The sequence below is a fragment of the Vespula pensylvanica genome, chromosome 4 (assembly GCF_014466175.1).
Source record: "Vespula pensylvanica isolate Volc-1 chromosome 4, ASM1446617v1, whole genome shotgun sequence".
In the NCBI taxonomy this organism is placed as follows: Eukaryota; Metazoa; Arthropoda; class Insecta; order Hymenoptera; family Vespidae; genus Vespula; species Vespula pensylvanica.
In genome coordinates this window covers 5,569,175-5,593,892 of record NC_057688.1, presented here as the reverse complement: position 1 = coordinate 5,593,892, position 24,718 = coordinate 5,569,175, and the positions used below count along the sequence as shown (strand labels likewise).

At 29.5% G+C, this 24,718-nt stretch overlaps 3 protein-coding genes and 2 long non-coding RNA genes across 18 annotated transcripts; 1 reads left to right on the top strand and 4 right to left on the bottom strand.

The window, feature by feature from the left end:
• Nucleotides 1–254: 254 nt before the first annotated feature.
• Nucleotides 255–12,081, bottom strand: LOC122628309 (DENN domain-containing protein Crag). Of its 6 annotated transcripts, none has more exons than XM_043810477.1 (21): nucleotides 11,831–12,076; nucleotides 10,716–10,883; nucleotides 10,273–10,635; nucleotides 9,594–10,193; nucleotides 8,831–9,417; nucleotides 8,506–8,746; nucleotides 8,163–8,433; nucleotides 7,963–8,054; nucleotides 7,589–7,839; nucleotides 7,347–7,517; nucleotides 7,149–7,277; nucleotides 6,810–7,059; nucleotides 6,558–6,708; nucleotides 6,187–6,390; nucleotides 5,772–5,993; nucleotides 5,366–5,461; nucleotides 4,954–5,201; nucleotides 4,516–4,774; nucleotides 4,042–4,446; nucleotides 2,679–2,851; nucleotides 255–2,525 (listed from the first exon to the last, which is right to left on the bottom strand). In XM_043810477.1, the coding sequence occupies exons 3-21, from the start codon at nucleotides 10,598–10,600 to the stop codon at nucleotides 2,389–2,391; spliced, it is 4,815 nt and encodes a 1,604-aa protein (XP_043666412.1). In that variant the 5' UTR covers nucleotides 10,601–10,635; nucleotides 10,716–10,883; nucleotides 11,831–12,076; the 3' UTR covers nucleotides 255–2,388. The 6 variants fall into 6 exon arrangements, 5 of the variants coding, with proteins under 5 accessions (XP_043666412.1, XP_043666413.1, XP_043666414.1 ...); XM_043810478.1 differs by lacking the exon at nucleotides 11,831–12,076 and adding an exon at nucleotides 11,001–11,812; XR_006326998.1 differs by lacking the exon at nucleotides 255–2,525 and adding an exon at nucleotides 2,927–3,111 and having other exon boundaries at nucleotides 2,714–2,851; nucleotides 11,831–12,081.
• A 566-nt stretch (nucleotides 12,082–12,647) lies between these two features.
• LOC122628962 lies at nucleotides 12,648–14,447 on the bottom strand. Its single transcript, XR_006327156.1, has 2 exons — nucleotides 14,118–14,447; nucleotides 12,648–13,250 (listed from the first exon to the last, which is right to left on the bottom strand). It is a non-coding gene; the product is annotated as an uncharacterized LOC122628962 (long non-coding RNA).
• A 92-nt stretch (nucleotides 14,448–14,539) lies between these two features.
• LOC122628956 (aspartate--tRNA ligase, mitochondrial) lies at nucleotides 14,540–17,637 on the top strand. Of its 4 annotated transcripts, none has more exons than XM_043811883.1 (10): nucleotides 14,540–14,781; nucleotides 15,167–15,369; nucleotides 15,444–15,812; nucleotides 15,883–16,059; nucleotides 16,126–16,296; nucleotides 16,384–16,491; nucleotides 16,569–16,784; nucleotides 16,868–17,077; nucleotides 17,135–17,318; nucleotides 17,411–17,637. In XM_043811883.1, the coding sequence occupies exons 2-10, from the start codon at nucleotides 15,307–15,309 to the stop codon at nucleotides 17,581–17,583; spliced, it is 1,671 nt and encodes a 556-aa protein (XP_043667818.1). In that variant the 5' UTR covers nucleotides 14,540–14,781; nucleotides 15,167–15,306; the 3' UTR covers nucleotides 17,584–17,637. The 4 variants fall into 4 exon arrangements, with proteins under 4 accessions (XP_043667818.1, XP_043667816.1, XP_043667819.1 ...); XM_043811881.1 differs by lacking the exon at nucleotides 14,540–14,781 and adding an exon at nucleotides 14,800–15,032 and having other exon boundaries at nucleotides 15,112–15,369; XM_043811882.1 differs by lacking the exon at nucleotides 14,540–14,781 and adding an exon at nucleotides 14,895–15,032.
• On the bottom strand, nucleotides 15,910–19,933 carry LOC122628960. Of its 5 annotated transcripts, none has more exons than XR_006327151.1 (3): nucleotides 18,980–19,933; nucleotides 17,400–17,527; nucleotides 15,910–17,069 (listed from the first exon to the last, which is right to left on the bottom strand). It is a non-coding gene; the product is annotated as an uncharacterized LOC122628960 (long non-coding RNA). The 5 variants fall into 5 exon arrangements; XR_006327150.1 differs by having other exon boundaries at nucleotides 17,400–17,524; XR_006327154.1 differs by having other exon boundaries at nucleotides 17,404–17,524.
• A 795-nt stretch (nucleotides 19,934–20,728) lies between these two features.
• LOC122628957 (WD repeat-containing protein 82) lies at nucleotides 20,729–24,371 on the bottom strand. Of its 2 annotated transcripts, none has more exons than XM_043811886.1 (2): nucleotides 24,219–24,371; nucleotides 20,729–24,060 (listed from the first exon to the last, which is right to left on the bottom strand). In XM_043811886.1, the coding sequence occupies exon 2, from the start codon at nucleotides 23,637–23,639 to the stop codon at nucleotides 22,692–22,694; it is 948 nt and encodes a 315-aa protein (XP_043667821.1). In that variant the 5' UTR covers nucleotides 23,640–24,060; nucleotides 24,219–24,371; the 3' UTR covers nucleotides 20,729–22,691. The 2 variants fall into 2 exon arrangements, with proteins under 2 accessions (XP_043667821.1, XP_043667820.1); XM_043811885.1 differs by having other exon boundaries at nucleotides 24,137–24,349.
• Between the last annotated feature and the right edge of the window lie 347 nt (nucleotides 24,372–24,718).

The window sequence follows — 24,718 nt, the reverse complement described above, 5'->3', positions numbered from 1 at the left end:
TTTGCAATTTGCTCATCCTGTATACGGTTACATCCTTTTCGAGTATTATTTATTGCTTCTTGCTCGCGTGCTGCTCAGATAAAAGACTGTATCAAAGGTTCTTTACCGAATTCGTATATATATATATATTTTTTATATTTTTTACAAACAATCTCTATAATTTTGCATTATTAAGTAAATAATGCATTTTAGTACCTTTATTGCTTTGTACATACATTAAGGAAAATGAAAGGTCATAGTGCACAATCGTCCTGTTAAGTTTAAAGGCGGTATATTATCGAAAATAGTTACATACTTTTTTTGTATATGGCTTTATCAACATTTAGTTGATAATAATTCGTATAGATACAGGATGGACCGTTTTTATAGAACAAGAGGAATTACTTTTAGAAATAATATGAGAAGTTAAAATGATATCTGTATGAGTTTATATATATATATATATATATATATATATATATATATATATATAATACACAATAAAAATAAAAAAAGAGAGAAAATTGCTAATAACTATATACTTTCACGTCTCAGAATACACTATGCTTTCATCGTGATTAATTTTCCACGGAAAAATTACGATCTAATTTTTATTATTTGTTCGTATATACACAGTTTTCTGTTAAATAATTTTAATAGTTTAATTCAAAACAAGCCAGTCCTGTATTGCACAATATTGCCAAAGAAATCCATCATCAATACGCATATCTATGGTGCATATACAAGGCTGTACAAGTGCACATTTTTATGTGCATGTTCTTATTTTGTACACATGCAAATTTTACATAACGAATGATTTCATGTCGCAAGATCAATCGGTATACATGCGCTTTTATATACAAGTACTTATATGCACATGCAATTGGCAAGCATTCCATTTTATTATAAAATCGGACTGCGCAATAACTTTATATTCTGCGCGCGATATAGCGCAATTAATAAAAAATACTAAATATTACTGTCGAATAAATTTAATTTGTATCAATCGTCAATTGTATTTACAATTAAGACACGCGATTTCTATGCCTCAGTTACTAAACGGACGATATTATTTTTTGTAAAATATGTCGAGATCGACTTTTATGGATCTACTATGTCATTTATTTATGTGTTTATATAAGTATGTATGTTTATACGTATGAGCGCGCGTGCAATAATACATTTATTTATTTTTTTATGTTTTGTTTGTTCGTTCAGTATTCAAGATAAAATATACATGGCATAAAAAATTGAAAGCACAAGAAAAAATAGGCAGGAGAAGAAATTCTGTAAGAGATGTATAATATTCATTGTTGCGACTTTTCTACCACAAGAAAACACAAAATGCATCGATGCATACGTGCTTTGATAAACATACATGTCATAAGGACAACCTTCATTGTCATCAATCCTTCTTCCTGCTATTTTACACAAAGTAATTAAAATTTTAGCTCGTTTATTAGTCGCTCCGTTTGATCTTTCAGGATTTTAAACAGAGCTTATAGATTCAATATCCCCTCACGTTAAATGACATTATCGTCCAAAATCCAGATACTTGATTGCAAACTACATATTTAGATCATACATGCTACAGCCACATGTTGGCCGAAATTCACACATTGCTAATTAATACTATGCCTTCAGGAAGGTGTACCAATACTTACATTGTGTTTTTGTTCGCACATATATATGTTTGTTCTATCTAAGAGTACAGCAAAATATATTACCAGATCCTATTAGTTAAATATTATTAAATTTCACAAACATCGATCTTCTTCTTTTCGATGTAAAAGAAAACAATGATTAGCAACTTTGTAAACTTGCCTGTAAAGTTGTACTTTGAATAGTGAGATATAAGGATTTATGAAAAACAGACTGAAAAAAGAATATCCGTAAAATATCTAGAAAAATATAACTGTACGTGTTACTATGTGATTTATAAATTCTTTGGTACTTAGCATTTTCCCATGTTGTACTCTTAGATTTAACGATGCATATGTATATCTCGATTTCAATTTCGATTTCAATTCAAGGCGATAGAAATAACATCGTGTGAAAACGGAAATGAAATATGAAACATTGGACGTATATCATTTTTAAGAAATCCTATGTTATTGAATGCGTATATTGCGCTGATTTGATCACGTTACTTTTGACCCGCATGCAATAACGGGGAATAATAAGAATCGTTGTAATAAAATAAACAATCACTTTCATTAAATGACATAACAACGTTTGATACATTATGATCTTTGTCACAATTGTTGGCTAGCACGATATTAACAATTTTCACGTGCATTGTGCATTCAATCTTATATGTTTGGTCTAAAGTCTAATCCAATAACTTTCCCTTAAAATTTTTCACGAGTATTTTGGTAAACATAATACTCATTGCATTCGATTATTTTTTCAAACGATTAATTGTTTAAAATAATGTCTACAACATAGCGACATTAGGGACGGAGGGGCATCCTGCTTATGAAGTAGGTGTTCTTCGTTTTCTGTTAATCGTTCTAAAGCGGAACCGTACTGTTTATCGAAAACTCCTAAAAAATATAATTCATGGATTAAATGATTATGTCAATGTATATATATGTAAAAAAAAAAATCGTATAGATCTAATATAAAAATTAAAATAATTTAATATATAATACATGCATACACGCGTTCAACCTAACTTTATCTTTAATAAATTCTACCTTGATGAATATTTCCTCCACCGACAGCAATAAATGCCAAAAACAAAATATCTCTATAAATAGAAAATGGAGCTTCCTCTTCAGATTGATTTTTACTTCTTTCTAAGGCCACTCTTTTTATAGGTTCTGTCAAGTCATTGCAACGTACGTATGATATTATCGTTTGCATTAATCTGAAAGTGTCAAGTTAATTAAAACTATAAATCATCTTCCTCAATATTCCATTTTACAGCATTGAATAATATTACCTTAAACTACGAGTTACGACTTATTAGAGAGAAAATTTCAATTTTGTGAACATAAGAAAAATATTCTAGCATAATTTTATATTCCTTCAAATAAATTGACGCCAAAGAGTTAGTATAGAATCCCAGTTTGGATACATGGACGTCTGCAGGTGTTGAATGCATAAACCAAGCAGATACAGCCTCTCCTGGAATCGCAAAAGTTCTAATCTTTTATTAAATGTTTTTATATGTAACACACTGTACTGTGCAAATAATTTAGATTTATGACAATATAACTTTTACTTTAACTGATTTTCAAGGTACATTCCTACAGACGCCCATGCTGCTACAATAACAAGAAATGATGTGCACAAGTTCACGTGCCTATCTGATAATTAAGTTTACATAATGTGGTATGGATTATATACCAAGAGCATAAATTATGTTTTTCTAAGCAGTACAAATATTAATTTCATGCATAATAATTTTTCCGTATTTAAGTAGAATTAGTCTAACATACAAAACATCTTGACAGATATCTACAAAGTGATAAATATATAATATTAAATAAAATATACAAAAAAACATTTGATCTGTATGTCATGTGTCACACTTGGAACAATACAACTTAATGCTCTTGTATAGAAACAGTCACGTTTTCATTAAAACTTTGGTATGCTTCTTATATACAACCTGGTAAAAGTCAAAGAGCTTATTAATACACATTAAATTGTTTACTCAGTATATTTGCATGTTCTATGCATGATCAATTATATATATATATATATATATATATATATATATATATATATAATTCTATAAATCCCTAGAAATATCTAATCCCTAAAAAATTGTTAAATAATATCTAAGTACCATTTAATCCCTGCAAAAACATCAATATTCTTCATTTTATACATAATTATTTATCTAAAAAGAAATGCTATAAATCAGTACTTTTTAAAACGAGTTTAATAAAAGGAATTCATATTTATCTCAAAAAAGTGTAACTCATATTTCTACTATAAAATTGTACACATGTAATATAACGAAAGCTGCCAACTCAGTACGTTTACATTCAATATATAATTTTTAGAAGCCATGCTAATATCATATACAAAAAGTATAACGATCCTTACGTTCGGTCTTCTGTAGCATTTAGTTTCCACTGGAGATACATTGGCAATCGACCCATATGAATTCTCTCATTATCCCACATTGTTCTTATACTCACAGAATTAGAATTGCTTTGTAGTTGTTTATTTGCATCATTATGCAACCAAAGGTCAGAGAGATGACTTGTTAAATTAATTCTTTCAAAATACCATATTAGATTCCAATATACTATTGGATGTTCTTCAATGAATATATGTCTAGTTAAACATGTATCACCTTCCTGACTTAATACACTTTCTAATTCTTTTCTCAAAACCAATGGATTTAGATACGGTATTGTAATTGGCTCCAGCTGCTCTCTCGGCTTATCCGAAAGTTCGACTAAAGCTCCCATTAAAGGATCGCTGCTTTTTTCATTTGTTTTACATCTTAATAAACAGAAATACATATATAATTAACATGTTATAATAACTATGTTATAATAATTTTTTTTATACCTGTAATCTAATATAGTAACCGTAAGAAGCGGAACTGTGGCTTTGTCACAATACTGACAAACCGTGTTTAAATTAGAATCTTCTGGTTGCCAGCCTGCCATTATCTCTTCATCATAAAGTATTGCAGCACAATTATGACATCTACTAGCGCTTGAAAGTACAAATTCAATAGCAGCACGTTCTTCTAACTCTCTAGAACCTTTGGGATATAAACATTCTCCAAGTTCATATAACAAATATACATCCAAAGCTCCATCACCTATTTGAACAAAATATCATATACATTGCAAAAATAGAAACAATAGGTATTATATCTTCTTAGTCAGTCGCAATGTTTACATCAATGCAACATATGCGCGCGCGCATCTATCATTGTATATATAAATATCCCTTATTTTTTCTGACTAAGAAAATGTCAGCATCGATTATATAACGCACCAGACAATCTGGCAGAGACTTCATTTCGATCTTGCAAGGATCCATCGATACAAGAATCTAATGATTCGTGTGAAACTCCACATCCTAATTTTTGATCGCGTTCTTTAAGTTTAACGGGAGTACTTGTTGCAGATATAGCTTCTTTTATTTCATCAAATTTTTTGGCAACACTTGTTGCAGCTGATTTCAAACTGTTTAAGCCACCCAATATTATCTCATTGGATTTCTTTCCAGCCAAGCCTGACGGACTAAAAAGATATATAGAATTATTGATAAGGAAAGAGACGTGAAAATATTATTAAACATACTGTCTGGATGTATAGTCTTTTCCTACTAATGTGATAGTGCATAACTAAATAAAAATTATACTTAAGCAATTTCTGTCTTTAAAAGTAGCATTGATATCACATACCTGATATAACTGGACAGATTAAGAGATTCGATGAGCTGATTTGATAATATTAATTCCTTATTTTTAGTAAATGCTAACCCGCTGGCTGAGTATCGTCTACATTAATAAATGATACAAGAACTCAAAACACACATGCAAAATAATGATGAAAAGAAAATCAAATTGACTTTAGAATGAAAAGACTAAATAGGAAAACTACCTGAGAAATTAAATATATAAAAAAATTTTAATTAATATAAGATAGTACAAGCATTCTCCTATTTACTTTGTTTCATTTTTTATCACACGAAGTTATAATTAAGAATAGTTATTGAACGTATATATATATATGAAATCTTTTTTTGTAAATCTGTGTTCAATGTATATTAGAAAATACTTGTACCTTTAATATAATTTTCTGCCTTACCCAAAACTAAGTTTTAAACTGGATCCTAGGCTAGATAAACTAGATGTCACACTGTCCTTTTGCGACCAAAGACTGCTTATTTCCAGTCTCTCTTTTTCTCTCTCCTCACCTGGTGGTGCTACTGAATGAGGCATCGTTTCGCTCCTTTGTAAATTACCACTTACTGTTGTACTACTTTCATCTACTGCTTGATGAAATGTTGCACTCCGTGGTAAAATATTACTGAAAATAATTTGCAAGTCTCACAAATAAAAAAGAAAAATGCAATAAGCACTAATATGTAAATAAAGCAATTAATAAAATATTATAAATTATAATTATATTTTATATTTATAAAGAACCTTCTCTTTATATAGCAAAGATACAGTGATCATGCCATATTAGTTGTAACTAAATTTTGTGAAATTTTTTATACCTTCTAAATAAAAGTGGTCCACCTGGTCTTTCTTCAACAGTATTATTTAAAACTGTTAAAGTACTAGTTGAGCAATTGGAGTCATTTTCCTCAGAAGGTGACACAACTGGCGTTTCATCATTAATTAGAGCTCCCAATGGATCATTTTCAGTAACTGGTGTTCGTACAGGACTCTTCAAGGGCGATTCGGTACTGCGTACTATTCTATACCAGCACCGTAACATAGTATCATCAATGCAAGCTTTTTAGAAGTATAATATGCAGATAGCAGTTATTTTTATACATGCATATTTCGTGCATAACATAAACGGTACATAATCATCCTGTTGGATACATCCAAAACTAATGATAATTATTATTCTGTATAATACCTTGGATTACTAAAAGAGCGATTTAATTTCTCTGATTGCACCATATTCAGCAACGCTTGATCTTTTACTATACTGTTTTGTCTAAGAAGTTTTGCTTTCAATTCATATGATCCATATCCTGGTAAATCAGGCACAGAGCTACCTTTTGTTGCTGTAAGAAAAAAATAACAAAAAATTTAATATTAAATAAAATTATATATATATATATATATATATATATATATATATTCTTATAAGTAACGAATGACTCACAGTCACTATGAGCAGCTTCTGTATCTTGAGAGTGACTACTATCAAGACTAGATCTGGAAAGAGCATGTTCCATTTCCTCGGTTATTCCATCAGTATTTAAAAAATCAACATTGGAATTAAGTCTTCTTCTGGCACCTTTTCTGCCAGCCTTTTTAAACAAAGCTGCACCAACGATAACATTTCGTAGTTTATTCCACATTAACTGACTTGAATTTGTCATATCAGAAGGCCATGTTGCTTCAAGGACAGCCTGCAAAAAAATAGTATTAATATATTATATATATAATATATATAATTATATATCTCAAATAAAAAATTTTAATTAAAAAGATCACAAACTTTGTTATAAAATCCGTATGTTAGGGCATTTGGTTGAACACCACTACGTTTCATATGAAATAATAACTTAACAGCTAATAATGGTTGTCCATATAATCCACAAAGTTGCATCATAGCTCTATAACAAACCTATAAACAAATGCAATATTTATTTGTCCTTCACGTATCATATAATTCATACAAGTATAAAATGTATACTTCTTCCATAGGATCAAGATGTAATTTTTGCATTCGAACTAATAATTCATATGCTTGATGCAAAATTGCGGCTGGTTGACTGGAAACCTGCAACATCGCTGGTAAATGTAAAAACCAGAGACTGTAACACGTTCCAAGTAAACATCTAGCCCATCTATCAGGCATTGCTGCCTATAAATAAAATAAAGATTATAAAGTAACTCAAATAATTTACAACAAATAGTTTATATATAATTGTTTACCTGTTTACGCGCCATTTTCTGAGCTACTTTTATTTCATGCTTAGTCCTACGTGCCATAGGACTTCCAGGTACAATTCCAAAAGCATTTAAAGCTGGATTCCTTAAATTAAAATTTTTTTCAGGCCTCATTAATTCAGGATTTAATTTAAACGTTTTATATATAAAAGGTCCTTGGTTTGGTCCTGCTTCAGGAGGAGGTATGAATACTGTACGTTCGCTATGTTGAGATTCATCTAATTCCAAAAGTGTGACTGAAATTGTAATAAATAAAATATGATTCTTGTTATCTCATATATACGACAAATTATTAAATTAATGTCTATTAATGTATAAATACAAAAATATAAAAAATATAAAGTAACAAATTTTTCTACCATTCTCTTCCTCCACACGTTCAGTACACTCATCAAAAAAAGCTAGGCCAGCCATATCCATATCAGATACAAAACTTCTTTCTTCTATGAATCTAAGAGTAACCATTAAAAAATTAATTTAAAAAACAGAGATACGTTAGATATAAAAACATAAACGTATATCTAGTGAGAGTAGTACATTGATTTCACATATTATATACCTTATGAACATTTGAGTTCTAACAAGCATACTATAAAATTTTGCATGTGCCTTATCACGACTTCTTAAAAATTCTTGTATATTAAATAAACTTGTTGGATCAGTTGATCCTACAGTAGGAGCCTTTGTAATTGGTAACAGGAAAGATCGATAGCCTTTTAAAATAGTAGCAGTGAATTTTAAAAAAGCATCTTGTATTTCAAGTTCCAAGGCTTGTTCTTTTTGTTTTTGTTGGAATTCTTTATCTACACTAAAATCGTCATGTTCTTGATCTAAAATGTAAAATATATATGCACGTTATCCATTTATAAATTATTTATATCACGTATATAATGTGTGATTACCTTTTTGAGAAGAATATATCTTTCCAAGAGATATTAATTTTGAATAGAGATGTTCTAGACAATTTCTAAGTTGTCTAGCTGCCTTTTTAGGAAGTAATTTTACATTCAAATATTTTTTGTCATCACAGATTGCTATATTATTTGTATCAAGATTTACACAATTAACATCAGAAGGTGGATCATATAGATCAAAAAACCTGGAGTCAACACCAATTAAAAATGGTAATGGTGCATGCAAGACCTGTAATTTACATATTAAGATATTAAATTTAATAAATAATATGTAGTAAATAACTTTTACAATTAAATTTAAAATCATATATACCTCGGCTAAACCTAATGGACAAAGTGGTATATATGGACATTGCCATTTAAATGGAAATAAAATCATTGCAATAGCTTCACTCACTGAAGTTAGCACATCAGGCCGTAATGAATGAACCAATATCTTTTGCTCTGTTAAGATTAGGAGCAATATCAATAAGCAATTATCAGGACCCAAATTGATTAATAATTGTCTAAAACTGGCACCAGATCTAGGCCAAACTAAATCTTCTGGCTGAGTCAGGATTAGCATATCTTTACTGCTAAGTTGCACAAGAATTCTTGACCTTTGTGGGCTTGGGAAAGGTATATCACACAAAAAATAAGAAATATACTTTTCTATTGAAACATTTTGAGGTTTTCCATTGACCATGCTATGCAAAAAGACTAGAAATTTTTCAAATGTATCAAAAAATGGCCAATGTGATAATATACATATTGACTTGCTGATATTTAATGACTGACTGCTAGGATCTGTAAATTGTAATTTTGCCCATTGGGATATATTAAGCTTCTTAAGTATTCCATATTTTCTGAACATTTTTGCTTTTGGTTGATGAAACTCCTCCGTTAATTCAATACTATCAGCTGAAATGCACATTAAAAGGTTACATATAAAATAACCAAAAATGTTCAAAAAAAAAAAAATGCATTTTCTGTATACATTAGTTATTAACAGCTTATATGATACTATCTTTATTTCATGCAACCATGCTTAATTAATATGAAAACTTAAAAAGTTGATAAACAAACAAATCACATACCATTATTTTTTGTATTTTCTTCAATATCTTTCATATCCAAATTTCCTTTACAGCTTAGAGCATCTGGTGGCAATGTAAACTCTTCATAAAATGTTATTGCTGAGCCATATATCTTTTGTGCAGCATCTGCGACTGTTAAGACAAATGTTGAAAATAATGACTTAGGTTTACAAGCCACTTTTGGCCAACATTCTATGGTTGCACCCATAGGTAAACAAAACATGGCAACAGAATTTGGAAAAACGAAACTGTTATAATCAGTTGTAGGATATTTATAAAGTATTGTTGGCTTGAATGATATAAGGTTAGCACGATTCATGGATTTCTTGTAGCATAAAAATACATCACTGCCTAACATTCCCTTATTTAAATTCTTATTAATGACACAAAACGCATGTGGAGAATTTTCCCCTTTGTTTGTCAAAATAACACATATATCAGTAACAACAAGAGAATTGCAAGGCATCTTTTGACTGGCCCGTCTATATGTTACAAAAATTTTTGAAGTAGAATTGTTTACATTTGCTACATGCCCTTTGGGAGTTTCTAGTACCATTTGTGCATCCTGCATTATACGCTCTTTCCCTTCATATATTACACCTTCAAAAATGTATCATATTATACTCAATATAATTTTAATAATTTTTTTATCATTAATAATTTTATATTAAAAAATTACCAATATCAACTAATGGTGGTTTATCCCGACCTCTCCTATAGCATAAATAACATTCATTTGTTCGTAAGCTGCCATGATTTAAATCAGCTGGGAAGCCTGATACAGTATATTCTAACAATGTATAGCCTTCAGGACAATGTTCACCCAAAGCTGGAAAAATTACAGCAAGATCTGTGATAGGAGGTTGCATATGTATATCTTTCAAATGTGTTCCCTCTTGACACCAATCTTCTAATTCTTCATTAACTTCATTTTCTCCTATAAGGTCATCATTATGGCCAGGTAAACCAGCAACAACAAAATAATCTGCTACTCTCCTTTCATCCATTGCGAACTTTCTTCAATAATTAATCTTTTATATATCTAAAAGATGACACATATATTATTTTTATCAATATATTTTAAATATTACAAGTCATCAATAATCAAAATTGCTAATATACATTTATACAATCTTTGAAGAAGATCAATCATTGATCTTGTATCTGTTTAATTTTAGTCATTCCAATGTCTTTTTAAACAACAAAATCATTTTTATTAGATGCTTCTTATTAATCTTATTATTTTTATCTCGAAGAATATATTTGTCATTAAAACAATTGAAGTACTATCTGTAACAATGTAACAATTAAAACCAAGTATCAAAAATGTTATTCACATTATTTAAAATCATATTTTTATAATATAAATTACACTTAATTTAAATTAATTCTTATCTAATAACTTACTTCTTTATGATTAAATTTGTAGTAGATCACTAAACTTCAAAATACTATATTTATAATATCTACGTTTCAAAAGATTTTTTTTACTAATCAACCACACTATTACACACACTATAAATTTTGTTCAGTTTATCGAGTTTTTTAATCACAGTTCACTCATGACCATAAATAAAAAGCACATATTTTTCTTTAAAAATAAAAAGTAAAAAGAAATCTTCGATTAAATTGCATTACGTTTTAATCAATAAACTTACGAAAACTATAAAGGTAGAAAATTACGGTACCACTATTACTACTTCACGAATCGTGATAAGTTTATCGAAAACGTAATTGTAAATTGCAATTAAAAACTGATGTATCTCCGCATTTGTTTACATTCATAGTAAAAAAGATTTCAATTCGAAATGTGCTTTGAAAATAAAAGTCAGGTTAGACGTTAGATGCAACAGTTTCACAAGAATATCGTTGGGCAAACACTATTGCTATCAAACAAGATATACACACATCAAGAAGTACACCTTAAAGTTTTTTTCTTTTTAAACGATAAAATACACTGATAGAATTCACAGAAACATGAAATACGAGTGAATTTTAAAAATAAAGAAGTCCTTGTCTCTCGAATGGCTATACATTCTGATCGGCAAAATGGCTGTGTATGTTGATCTAAATTGACAGTACTACGACGGATGGAATATTTTTTGTTACCCTTGCAAGATTTCTTAGAGATAAAAAGATGATACGTATTTGTACCGTTTGACGTCTTCGATACGTAATTAAGACATTTAAGATTACATATACTGTAGTTATTGTTTTTTAATTAATTTCAAACTTACTGCGAAAAAAGATCCGGATAATATTAAGTTGAAAAGTTAAAATATCGAAAGCTTGTTAATACACATTAATTGTTATTCTTATATTCATCCTTTCATATATCTCATTAAATAGTTTATTTGGCATCATTTTATTTCGCATCGTCAATGAAATCATCTGTATTTAGAGAGTATATCAATAGAGCGATTCACATGAACTATTCGATTTGTACGAATGTGATTATACAGTCTTTATCCAATAAAATTACTCCTTAATCTAAAGTAACTATCTTTAACAGGAAAGTTTTGAGGGTCGCACTAAAATTAACTAGAATCGAAAGTTCAAAGAATATCCTAAAGGAGTAGAAACATAATATTTATAGTCGTTTTTTTATATGGTAGATTAATTTAGAACATTGAATATTATATTTCATAAGATATTTAATTTGAAATAATCTTTCTTAATGTTTAAATTAATACGATTGATTTTATACTATAAGTTAATAATAATAATAATAATAATAATAGTCTGCTAAAATAAAACTATAAATTGATTGGTAATATTCTACGCGGTAAATTTAAAATGATAATTTGCAGAAATGATAAAAATTTAATTTTTTATAAAATAATATAAACAATAAATCATTTTTTATTATTAACGATTAAATACTTCTATTATCAATAAATTATATTATTGATCGATATAAATATATTTCATCACATTTACATGTAAAGCGTGTTATTAACGTACTGATACATGTAACTTATACACTATAAATAAATATTGACGGTAGATATATTTGAAATTTAGTATAATAAGTTTTCATACGTAATTCAAAAATTTATAGTTTTTGGATAGTTACCGATTTTTAAAAATAAAATACACTTCATAGAATACAGATCGTAAAAGATTAAGGTTGTTTAACATCTATTGCCGTAGCATATACGATTTCAGCGACAAGTATGGACAAAATATGAACTACAAACACAATAGAGAAACACTGTCCCCACTACAAGCCTATTACATCGGTATATAAACTTGTTAGGTTATACCTCCCTCACGTATAACCTAAAATCGAGTTAGTGTATGGTAGAAATTTTTATATATATTAAAAATAGTACTTATCTGATAAAAGTAAGAAAAAACCATACGACAGATAATACTTCTCTGAAAATAGATTAATTGAAAAGTGTTTGTTAATTGTACAAATGTTATATTTTTTTAGTTCTAGTTAAACTTATACTATTTAACTTATTATAAATACAAAAACCTATTTAAGCAGCCATTAGCTCGATAATACTTACGATGAGATATATAACATACAATATAACATATATATATAAAAACTAACAACAACAACAGTCGAAAGAAAATTACTGATGAATGTTGAAATACGTAGATATGATGACGAGCACGAATACAATAGAAAATGTAGTATTTAAACTGAAAATCGTAAATAAGAATTAGTAAGAATGTACAAGAATAAATAAAAATAATACAAAAATTAGAATTTTTCGATGAATTCCTCCAATTCTAAATTGAAATTATTTTATATTTAACGCATATTATAAGTTATGTAATGTTTAAGCGAATGTACACTATTGTTTAAATATTAGTTTGTTGTACTCAGTATGCATTATATATCTTTTAAACAATTGTAAAATTATCGAAAGTATTAATTGTTTAGTCTTACACGATCGGAAAGAAAAAATTTCGATGTTTCCTCGACGGAATACGAGAGAAGACTGGATCAATAAATGTCGAGGTCGGTCGAACGTTTGTTTTTGTTGATATTAAATGTAGTCTACGACCCTGCGATCAAAATTTAACTATGGTTGAATATTAAATCGATATTATTTTATATTTAATGCGTGCTACAAGGTATATAATGTTTGAAGGAATGTACACTATTGTTTAAATATTATTTTGTTGTACTCAGTGTGCATTATATATCTTTTAAACAATTATAAAATTATCGAAAGTATTAATTGTTTAGTCTTACACGATCGGAAAGAAAAAGTTTCGATGTTTCCTCGACGGAATACGAGAGAAGACTGGATCAATAAATGTCGAGGTCGGTCGAACGTTTGTTTTTGTTGATATTAAATGTAGTCTACGACCCTGCGATCAAAATTTAACTATGGTTGAATATTAAATCGATATTATTTTATATTTAATGCGTGCTACAAGCTATATAATGTTTGAGTGAATGTACACAAATATTAGTTTGTTGTACTCAGTGTACATTATATATCTTTTAAATAATTGTGAAATTTATTCTTAAGACCATTAGTATAACTAAATACGTACTTGCTCATTTTTACCATAGAATCATTCATCGAAAATATTAAAATACCAGAATGTTACCATGGCTTCTTTTTGTGAACATGATGAAACGCGTTTCCTTGCATTTGAAATGAATCAGAAAATCTGAGTATCGGTTTACGCAGCAGACAAAAGGAAGCAATTGTCTATTTCACGGAAACAAACCACACGCCACCTTAGTTTCGTATGAAAATCAGTAGTGGGGATAGTAGCTTCTTCTCTTTTGCCACAAAGTTTAATAGGCGCCACTATACGAAATTTTTTTCATAAAAATATTGAAAACAGCATTTCACGCCAACAGCAAGTCAAGGCGTAATTTTTCAACGATTTTAACGAACAAGGTCTCGTTTTAAAGAAAAAGATTTAAGCAAAAATATGGCTTTTTTCAAATTTTTTGAAAAACTTTATTTTTATGCATAAATTATTATCGAAAAAACACTATTTTTGACACGATTTTTTTCATGAAAAATAAAGTTTTTTCAAAAGTTCGAAAAAGCCATATCCTCGCTTGAACCTTTATCTTTAAAACGAAACCTTGTTTATCAAAATTGTTCAAGAATTACGCCTTCACTCATTGTTGGCGTAAACTATTACAAAACCAAGATCAATGAACAGCCTTAAGCTTCAATTATATAAAAACTGCTGCAGGGTTAGCACAACAGTAGTTATAAATTTATTTCATTACTGTTGTTAAAATTGAAATTTAATAAACTTGATAATTGAATGTATAGTTATTGATTAATGTATATGCGTTAAGAACAAAAAAAGATAAATTTGCAAAAAGATAGATTTCTATTTGATTTTAATATGTTTGCCGGTGAGAGGTTAATGTATCAGTTAAGTTCACGTATTGTGTCAAGACATCTTTTTCCTGTATTAAATGTACTTGATAGTGCATGTGTGAGTTTCATATTTAATGAAAACATTCTTACTTTTATTAATATATAGCATACAAAAAACCTTTGATCTCTTTTTTTAGTCTGTTTCAATGAAATGCTCTGCACCAGCTTTTGTAAAATGTTATCATGATTTAGCTATTCAACAAGTATCTGCTCTGGACCGATCAAATTTACCAGTTAATAAGTATTGTTTGAGATCACATACTTGTGGTGAATTAACAAGCAAAAATGTTGGAATTACGGTACAGCTTAGTGGTTGGATAGAATATCAAAGAATGAATAAATTTATAACTTTAAGGGATGCATATGGTTCTACGCAACTTGTAGTATCTGATGATGTATGCTGTTTTTTTTAGCTGTGTCATTTTTTATATAACTATATAAGGAATTAAACAATTAATATTTATTTTAGAGAAAAGATTTAATAGAGATTATAAAAGATCTACCATATGAAAGTGTCATACGTGTTATTGGTATGGTAAATATAAGACCTGAAGGACAGGTAAACAAAAATATGAAAACTGGTGATATAGAAGTACAAGTTGATTCTATAGAAGTTTTAAATAAAGCATCAGAACATCTTCCATTTTCTATTAGACAATATAATAAGGCAAAGGAAATAACACAAATGAAATACAGATATCTTGCTTTAAGGTATCCTGAAGTACAAAAAAATTTAAGAACACGTTCTAAACTTTTAGCAAAGATGAGAGAATATTTAATCAATGAATGTGACTTTGTAGATGTAGAAACACCAACACTTTTTAAAAGTACACCCGGGGTATGTAATTATAAAATTTTTTTTTTTAATTAATAATAATTTAAAGTATATTAAATTTTATTTGGTATAGGGTGCGCAAGAATTTGTAGTTCCAACAAGACATGCAGGAAAATTTTATTCCCTTGTACAAAGTCCACAACAATTCAAACAATTATTGATGGTAGGTGGAATTGATAGGTATTTTCAAATTGCTCGATGTTATAGAGATGAAAGTGCAAGACATGATAGACAACCTGAGTTCACACAGGTAGATGATTAAGTATCTATTTTTTACATATGCATTATTAAAATTTATAATGAAGTAATTATACAGTTAGATATTGAAATGTCATTTGCTGATCAAAATGGTATAATGGAATTAATTGAAAATCTACTAAGGTATAGTTGGCCAGAAACTATAACTACACCTTTTAAACGCATGATTTATGATGATGCAATGAGGTTGTATGGTACAGATCAACCAGATTTGAGAATACCTTATGAAGTAAGAAAATTGCATGTACAAATGCATGCATACATAAATTTTATATTCAGCATTACCTACTAAATATGCATTATATCATTTTTTCAGATTCAATATCTTAAAAAAATTATTAATATGACTGTTTTGGAGGAAAATATTAAGTTAACAAATAACAAAGATTGCGAAATCTGTGCTTTGGTTTTTCCCGATAAACATGTGGGTTATTTCATAATATAGATATATATATTTAAATAATGTTTTTTGAACTGATTTCTATATATTATATTTTATAGGAATACTTAACACGTTCTGTTAGGGAAGAATTTAACAATATAAAAAACAAATATTTTTCAGCTACCAAATTGTTTCAAATAAAAATTTCTGATAATTCTTGGAAATTACAATTGGACAAATTATTTTCTGCAAATATAGCAGAAGATATAATACAAATGTTGAACTTGAATATTGGAGACATTCTATTTTTAACCATTGGTCCTAAGCTTGATTCTGTATGTAATAATATAGTATAAATTATTATATTAAATATGTCGAATTAACTTAACAAATAAAAATTATGTTATACATATTTTAGCAAAAACTTTTAGGAAAATTACGAATTGAATTTACAAACGTATTGGAAAATAATAATTTAAAAATACGTTCGTCTGGCTATAACTTTTTATGGCTTATAGATTTTCCATTATTTGAAGTAAATGAATCACAGTTGTTAGAAAGTATGCATCATCCATTTACACAACCTCATCCAGAAGATATGAAATATCTTGTAACAAAACCTGAAAAGGTAGTAGATTTATCAACAATATACAGGACTTATCTATACAACTCTTCATTCTTATAGGTACGAGGTTTACATTATGATTTAATTTTAAATGGTTCAGAAATAGGAGGAGGATCAGTAAGAATTCACGATACGAATCTTCAAAAACAAATATTGAAAATGTTAGATATAAATGAAGAACAACTTTCACATATGCTCGAAGCATTATCTAGTGGTGCACCACCTCATAGCGGAATAGCACTGGGTATTTATTTCCATGTTTCTATTCAGAAAATATTCAATTCGTTGACTAAATTTGTTCAATAAAATTTGTGGCAATACTTACATACTTTTTAGGTCTGGATCGTCTTGTCTGTATACTCTGTAATACGGAAAGTATCAGAAATGTTATAGCATTTCCAAAAACAATAGAAGGACGAGATTTAATGTCTGGAGCTCCTATTCCAATTTCTACTAAAATAAAAGAATTGTATCATATAAAAACAGTAAATGAACAAAGTAATGTTTAAAATAAATATTGTTAATTCTATATTTAATAAATTTATTATATTTTGGCAAAACTATACTGCAGATAAGATATCTTTATGCATATTATTTGCAGAATGAAAGCATATTTATATACGTAAGAAAACTATTTAAAAATTAAATTCATAACAATTCAGTTTTTGCTGTAATTACATTTTTGAACATAAATATTTAATTGTGATATTATATAAAAAAATATTTATATAAAAATATTTTTTTAAATGATGAAGTATAAGTGACATACAAAAGTGATTTTTTTACTTTTTTATTAGACATTCATGTGTTTAAGTTATGATCCCAAAAAAGGGGAGGAGTAAAGCGTAAGAGACATTATCTTGTACATTGAGTTAATGAAGTAACTATCTGATGAAATTCTGTCAAATAAATTTTTCATATGAGATATTGACAGTCAATATTTCTTATAACTATATTTTGGAGTAATATACTTTTCACCAGTTCTTAGTCAAACAATCACATTGATATGTAGTATTTTTCAATAAAGAAAATGTCAATAAAAGAAGATTTTTATATATTTGAACATTGTTTTTGTTAAAAAAAAAAAAAGACTATGATATACTTATTCAAAAAATATCATATACACATTAATATTCTGAAGAAATAAACTTCATTTGTAAATTTTATATGTTAATTTCATATTTGTTACAAAATTGTGTAACTTTATCTTGTATTAAAATGATTCTAACCAATACAAAAATCAAATGAATGAAAATTTTAAGTGAAATTTAATTATTGACATTTTTACATAACTTAAATTGATAAAAGAATACATCTTTTATAAGTGAAATTTCATATTTGATTAATACATTCACATTTTTTCAGATAACTATTTCATACAATACCAACGTTAGGTTTATTATAATTTTTGTATATATTTATATATATATATATATATACCAATATTTATGTAGGAATTTGAAATTGAAAAAATTGATTTTAAAAACTGAAAATCTACATTTCCATATGAAATGAATTGTATGAATAAATGTTAGCAGGAATCTGAATTAGGAAGAAAAAATGTTTCGTTCTGCTTCTTCTGTTGGAACTTAGAAGCAGTAAAATATATACGCAAGAAGTTTTATTTTTTTAGTATCGTTATCTAAATTAATTTAATATGAAAAAAAAAAAAAAAAAAAAAAAATGAAAATCAATGTAGGTATATTACTCCTGTAATTTATGTATCCGAAGTTAAACGTTCGCATAGATTGATCCTACTAACAAATTCGATAGATTTATCAGCCACTTCACAAATTTTTATTCATTTAAACGCTTGATAGTCTTGATTAGAAAAAAAGGCAAAAAAGAAAAAGAGAACTACATGAAGATTAATTCGTTGATATATATATATATATATACACACACCTAATACACATACATATATATATATATCACACACACCTATTTGTCTCTTTTGAGAAGGGAACACAGTGTTTCGTGTTTTGCACGTTTTCACAGATTTGTTTTCTTTCCTCTTTTTTTTTGTTTCTTTTTGTCGTTTATTTAAATTTTGTTAACATCGAGTATGTGCCCAAATTGGCACTTTTAGTGAATCGGCTGGCAGTAAAACGTCCGTGGAACATTTAGTCTAGATAAATAGATGAATCGAATATCGTAATTAAGACTGACGAGATTTTAAAAATTCCCAATTCCGTGCCAGCATTTATGTTTATTATTCTTCTTCTTCTTTTTGCTTTTTTTCCACGTGGTAATGTATTTGACATTTTCTTACGAATCTTTGTTTTTGATTAATCCGAATGTCATCGTCATCATATCTTTTACGTGCTCTTTCTCGCCTTTTTTCTTTTTTTCTTTAACATCGTGACTTTATGGACCTTGCGTACACTGTTTTGCCTTTATAAAAATACTATTTTACATAACGAAGAAGACAAGCGTACGACGCACGCACGTACGCAGCAAGCACACACGACACATACATATATGCATGCACGCATGCATGCACGCTGCTGACCCTCGGAGCACGATCGTACACGAAAGTATACGACGAATGGGTGCATCCAGCCTAGTAGATATATCCACGTACGCAAAAAAAACATGCATTCTCTCTCTATCGAGTAGAATATTATAATCACGTGTTTTCTTTCTTGCGAAGGTCTATGTCTAGAAAATACATCTATTAACTCGACGTAAAATAACGAACATCATATAATATATATGTACATATACTGGTGAAAAAAAAATAATAAAAATAAAAAGACCTCTTCGATCTATTTCGAAAAATGGAAATTATTATCGACGACCTTGAAACTTTTTGTTTTACCGATATGAACTAATTTCTTTAATTTCTTCAATTTTTCTCTCTTTTTTTTTTCTTTTTTTTTCTTTTTTTTTTTCTTTTTAGGCACGACCGCAGTTTTCTCGATAAAAGTAAAAATGTAAATAATTATTTTCGACCCTACTCGAGATATTCAAAAATTCTTTAAGAATCTTTACGTTTCATATCAAAATTTAAATATACATATATATTTGTGTGTATCTTCGTTCTATTGTTTTTAAACGGCTACATAGATTAATTTAAAATTTATACCAAAAATGGGGTTACTCTCTTTCTCTCTCTTGTAACAAGGATTTTAATTTGATACTACTTATGATATCAAAATGGAGGTATTTTTTAAAAATAAAAGAATTCGTACGAATTCACGTTACGGCGATATTAAATTAAAATAAATAACAATCGTATAGGAATATTTAAAACAGTATTTAGTCATTAACGTAAACTATATCGGTCGTGCCTATTGCGAATTTTTTCGCTTGGGAATCCAGGAAGAAAAGTACCCTAGCAACACGGAAAAATGCTGATTTTATAATTATAGTAGATCTAAAAAAAAAAAAAAAGAAAAGAAAAAGAAAAGAAAAACAAATAAAAACAAAAAACAGTAAATTATAAATACACAGTTTACAAAAACAAATATCTATCAATCGTAGTACTGTACAGTCCCTTTTTTCTTTTCTTTTTTTTTATCTAATATATCCACATTCATAGAATCCTATTTACGAACATATAAAAATTCGTTAAACACAAATTTTTGAAATAACTAAATCACATTTTAGGTTATCTTTATAGGCTAATGCACCTCGTATTTCTTGTTGTTCTTTTCTTTCTTCCTTTTCCTTTTCTTTCGCTAAGCATCAAAGCAGCTTTAGGATTAAGAACTGAAAATCTCACGGTGGTGTATTAAGTTAAATAGGCAGGCTAATGATAGTTTTTGTGTACATGTAAAATAGCGCGAACCAAAATTGGTGCTTTCTTTTAATTTAAATGTATTCAAAAATATTAACCATCGAACTAAAGTTCAAAGAATCGAATGCGATCAAAGTTCAAAAAATGCTTGTGTAAGTATGCAACATTCGACGGCAGTACAAAAGTTTTCTTTTCTGTTTTGTTTTTTCTTTCTTGTCTATTTTTTTTTACATAATAGTCTAGTAATTTTGAAGTTTTCACAATGCAAATTTTGAAAAACAAGCCTGTCTATTTGTATGCACTTCGAGGCAGACTAGGAGGGGGAATCTGGTTTACGTCAAACTCGAGAATAACTGGATTATGATTAGACGTTTTCCTTACTGCGTTCACTACGAATATTGATTAATTTTTCATTCCGGCCCGCCGGTTTCACATATGCAAATTGATGATGATACATCGTAGTTATGATAACGCATACTAACGCAAGTATTTGTGGCAGTCGTGCAAGCCAAGACATGGTATAAACTTTATCGTACAAAAATTCGTAATAAGTTGAAATGCTTAACGCTGTCAAAGAAAACGTAGATGAGCGATCGTGTGCTTATTGTATATAATAAATAAGCTCGATGACTACCTTCTTCTCGCTTATTATAACATCGTATGTTTCGTGTGTGTATCACCGTATTAATATACTTTTAATAGTATTCAATAAATGATGATCAAACACCTTTGGTTTTCGGACGGTCGTACATGAGAATAAATGGATTAAACAAAAGTATGAATGAACGAAGTAATGAATGAGTTCAAGTTCTAAGAGTTAACCAGGTGTAATTGAGTGCTCATTTATGATTTTTTGTATCTGTGTGGATGTACATGTATATTGACGGTCTGTTTCTATACAAGTAGGATTAACAATAATACGTGTGTAGTCAAGTTCTTGAAATTTGTTAACATTTTTCATAGCATCGATGCAATCAAAATTTAAAACAAACATTTTTGTTTTGAAAATCAGTTTTATTTTATCAAATTTATTTTTATTCAATTAAAACTGTTTAGAAAATTGTAAGCAAACTATTCTTTGCTGCTTGAAAAATTTTATTCAAAGATATCGCTTATACCACGGTACAAAAATGTTAAACGTACCTTCTTGTTTGAATTGATGCATAAAAAATGTATTGCCTTGATTTTAAATATCGTCAATACAATAAAAACTCTTCTTTATGATTCACCTTATATATAAATGAGATAAAGTGAAAGAAAAGCAAATACGCCGAAGTAATTTAACCGTTCGTGAATTAATAAAAGTCACAGTCACAACAGATGTTTTTCAGTGTATAAGTTGTTTTCTATCCATTATACTACACACAGGTACGTGGAAAGAAACTATGTACACAAGACGACACATCCGAATACTAGTAGTATTTAATATACTTTAAGATGTTATAGAAGTGATGGTATGTCACAAGTTTAAACAGTGACAAGGTATGTATTATAATGGTCGCGTTCATCGCGCCATAGGATGCATGACGATGAAGACGACGAAGACAACGACGACATACATAGAAAGAGTATAACGTACTCCAAACGTGCCATTTTGCAACAGACAAGTGCAAGTACCAAGACCATGGTTATCATGTAATGGTAATCTTTCTTGTCCTTTGACGATCCTTTGGCTCCTTGGGTTCGTACCGGTACCGGCGTCTCATACGTCGGCTCTTTCATCTTGTACATATTATAGATGCAATATTCTTTCAACCAATATACCCAGGAGCTTTACACCGCCATTTCTTTCTGTTTGCTGTAGTTCTCAGCTTATTTCCATACCAATAATAAATAAATTTCTGAGAGCATAGCCCTACATTGGTCTGATTAGTCTTATGCACTTTCATCGACTGTTGGTAACCAGAAAGCCATATTGGTACATGCAGATGCCAACATCATATATTTTGGATTGAACTGAATACACTGAACTGGCGCAGGGTGATCTCCGTTAAGAACACATACCTTGTATCCAGTTTCTGCATTCCATACATGTACTCTACCATCCGTAGAGCCACTAAATACGAACTGTGAATCTGGACTAAAGCTGGCTTCTATTGCAATGCCTTTGTTATTCAAATAACCAGCAAAAGTTTGTAATGGAGTGCCATGGAAAGCATCGACCAAGCGAATTGTACTGCCATTGGTCGATATCAGAATGGTCTTACCATCTCTGCTGAATTTCAAGCCAGTCCAATCGCATTCCTTTTCCTGAGAAAGTCTAAAGGTCACGAAGGGTCCTTTATCAAAACTGCGTAAATCATATAGCTTAATACTCTCTGAATTAACTCCAGCAGCAAAGATTAAACCTTCAGGATCGTATGCAGCAACTGGACGTCCAGAAACATTCATAACTCCATGACAATTTGGCGAACGTAAATCCCAAAGCCTCAAGGACTTATCCAATGATCCAGAAAGAAATGTATCTTCTATAGGACTGATACAAAGTGATACTACTTTTTTAGTATGACCAGGAAAGTATCGAATATATTTATTGTCGTGCAAACTTAGATATCGAATGGTATCATCTACTTTGGTACTGCTGTGGATAGCAGTATTTTTGGCGTGTGTGAAATGAATCAAATCGACGCCGTATTTCTTTGAATTGACTGTACGTACTTGAGTGCCTTTCTCACAATCGTATATCACGATTTGATCATCCTCCGAACAGGAGATGAGTGTATCTCCATTCGGTGAGAAATCGATACTGTTTATACGATCGGAATTCTCTCGGAAGACCTTTGCCACCTTGAAGCTTCTCACCACGTGGTCGACAAGCTTCATGGTGATGGACGGCGCGTCTTCCCTTTCCTGCCGTCCCCTTAACCTCCCCCCTTCCGTAATTTCTTCCTTTTTCTTCCTAACACAGCTTAGGCGCCGAGGCGCAGAAGCTCCCGAGGATGGGAGCCGAGTAATCGTTTTATGTACCACTGTTATTCTTCCACTTTACAGGAAAGAAAAAAAAGTCTTCGATGAGGTGCAGATAAGTTTATAGAAAAACCGGAGGGGGAGAAGGAAAATAAAGTGCACGTAGGGTTTGCTGAATTCTCAGAGATTCCAGATTTATCGATCTCTGATCTTCGTAGATTTTCGACTACACAAGGTCGTCTTCGATTTCGACAAAGGAATCCTTCTCCCTTTCCTCTTTCCTACAAACGGACGCCGTCGCCGGACTACCGCACACCACACGCATAAATTCTACCAACTGTTTAGAGAAATGGATAGCGAATTAGCGTGAATGTATTGTCAATGTATATTTGTTATATATCATAGCATAACACCTTCTATATAATCCTGAATCTACATTAACTCCTTAATACTACAGAGAACATTACACTACTGACAGCACACTTGTCAACGTACCAAGAAATATTGCCATATTTTCTGATCTTGCCAAATGCTTTTCACAGGACTAACTCGGTATAACGCATTTACGCCGATTCACGCTACACAAATTTGTCCGTTTCACTTTCAATGCTTATGATTATTGGTCGATAAGATACCATTTAGAAACGTCCAATAGCATCACGTTTTATAAACGACAAACTTCGCTAAACTTAGTTTAATCGTTAATGATCTTTTCTCTAGCCTTGTTTTTACGTACCTCGACCAATCAGCATTGATTTCAAAATAATGCGTAAATAATTACACATCGGACAAGCAGATGGCAGCAGTAGATGCAACGAAATATTTTTTCAATAATTGTTAAAAATAAAATTACAATATAAAAATGGCATAAAATAATATAAAGAAAAATTACAATGAAAATATTTGCAATTTTTATATATATAATTCAAATGAGAGATGAATCGAATAATGCCATTTAGTTAAAAATACGTGACTACATTTGATTTGAAGTTGGT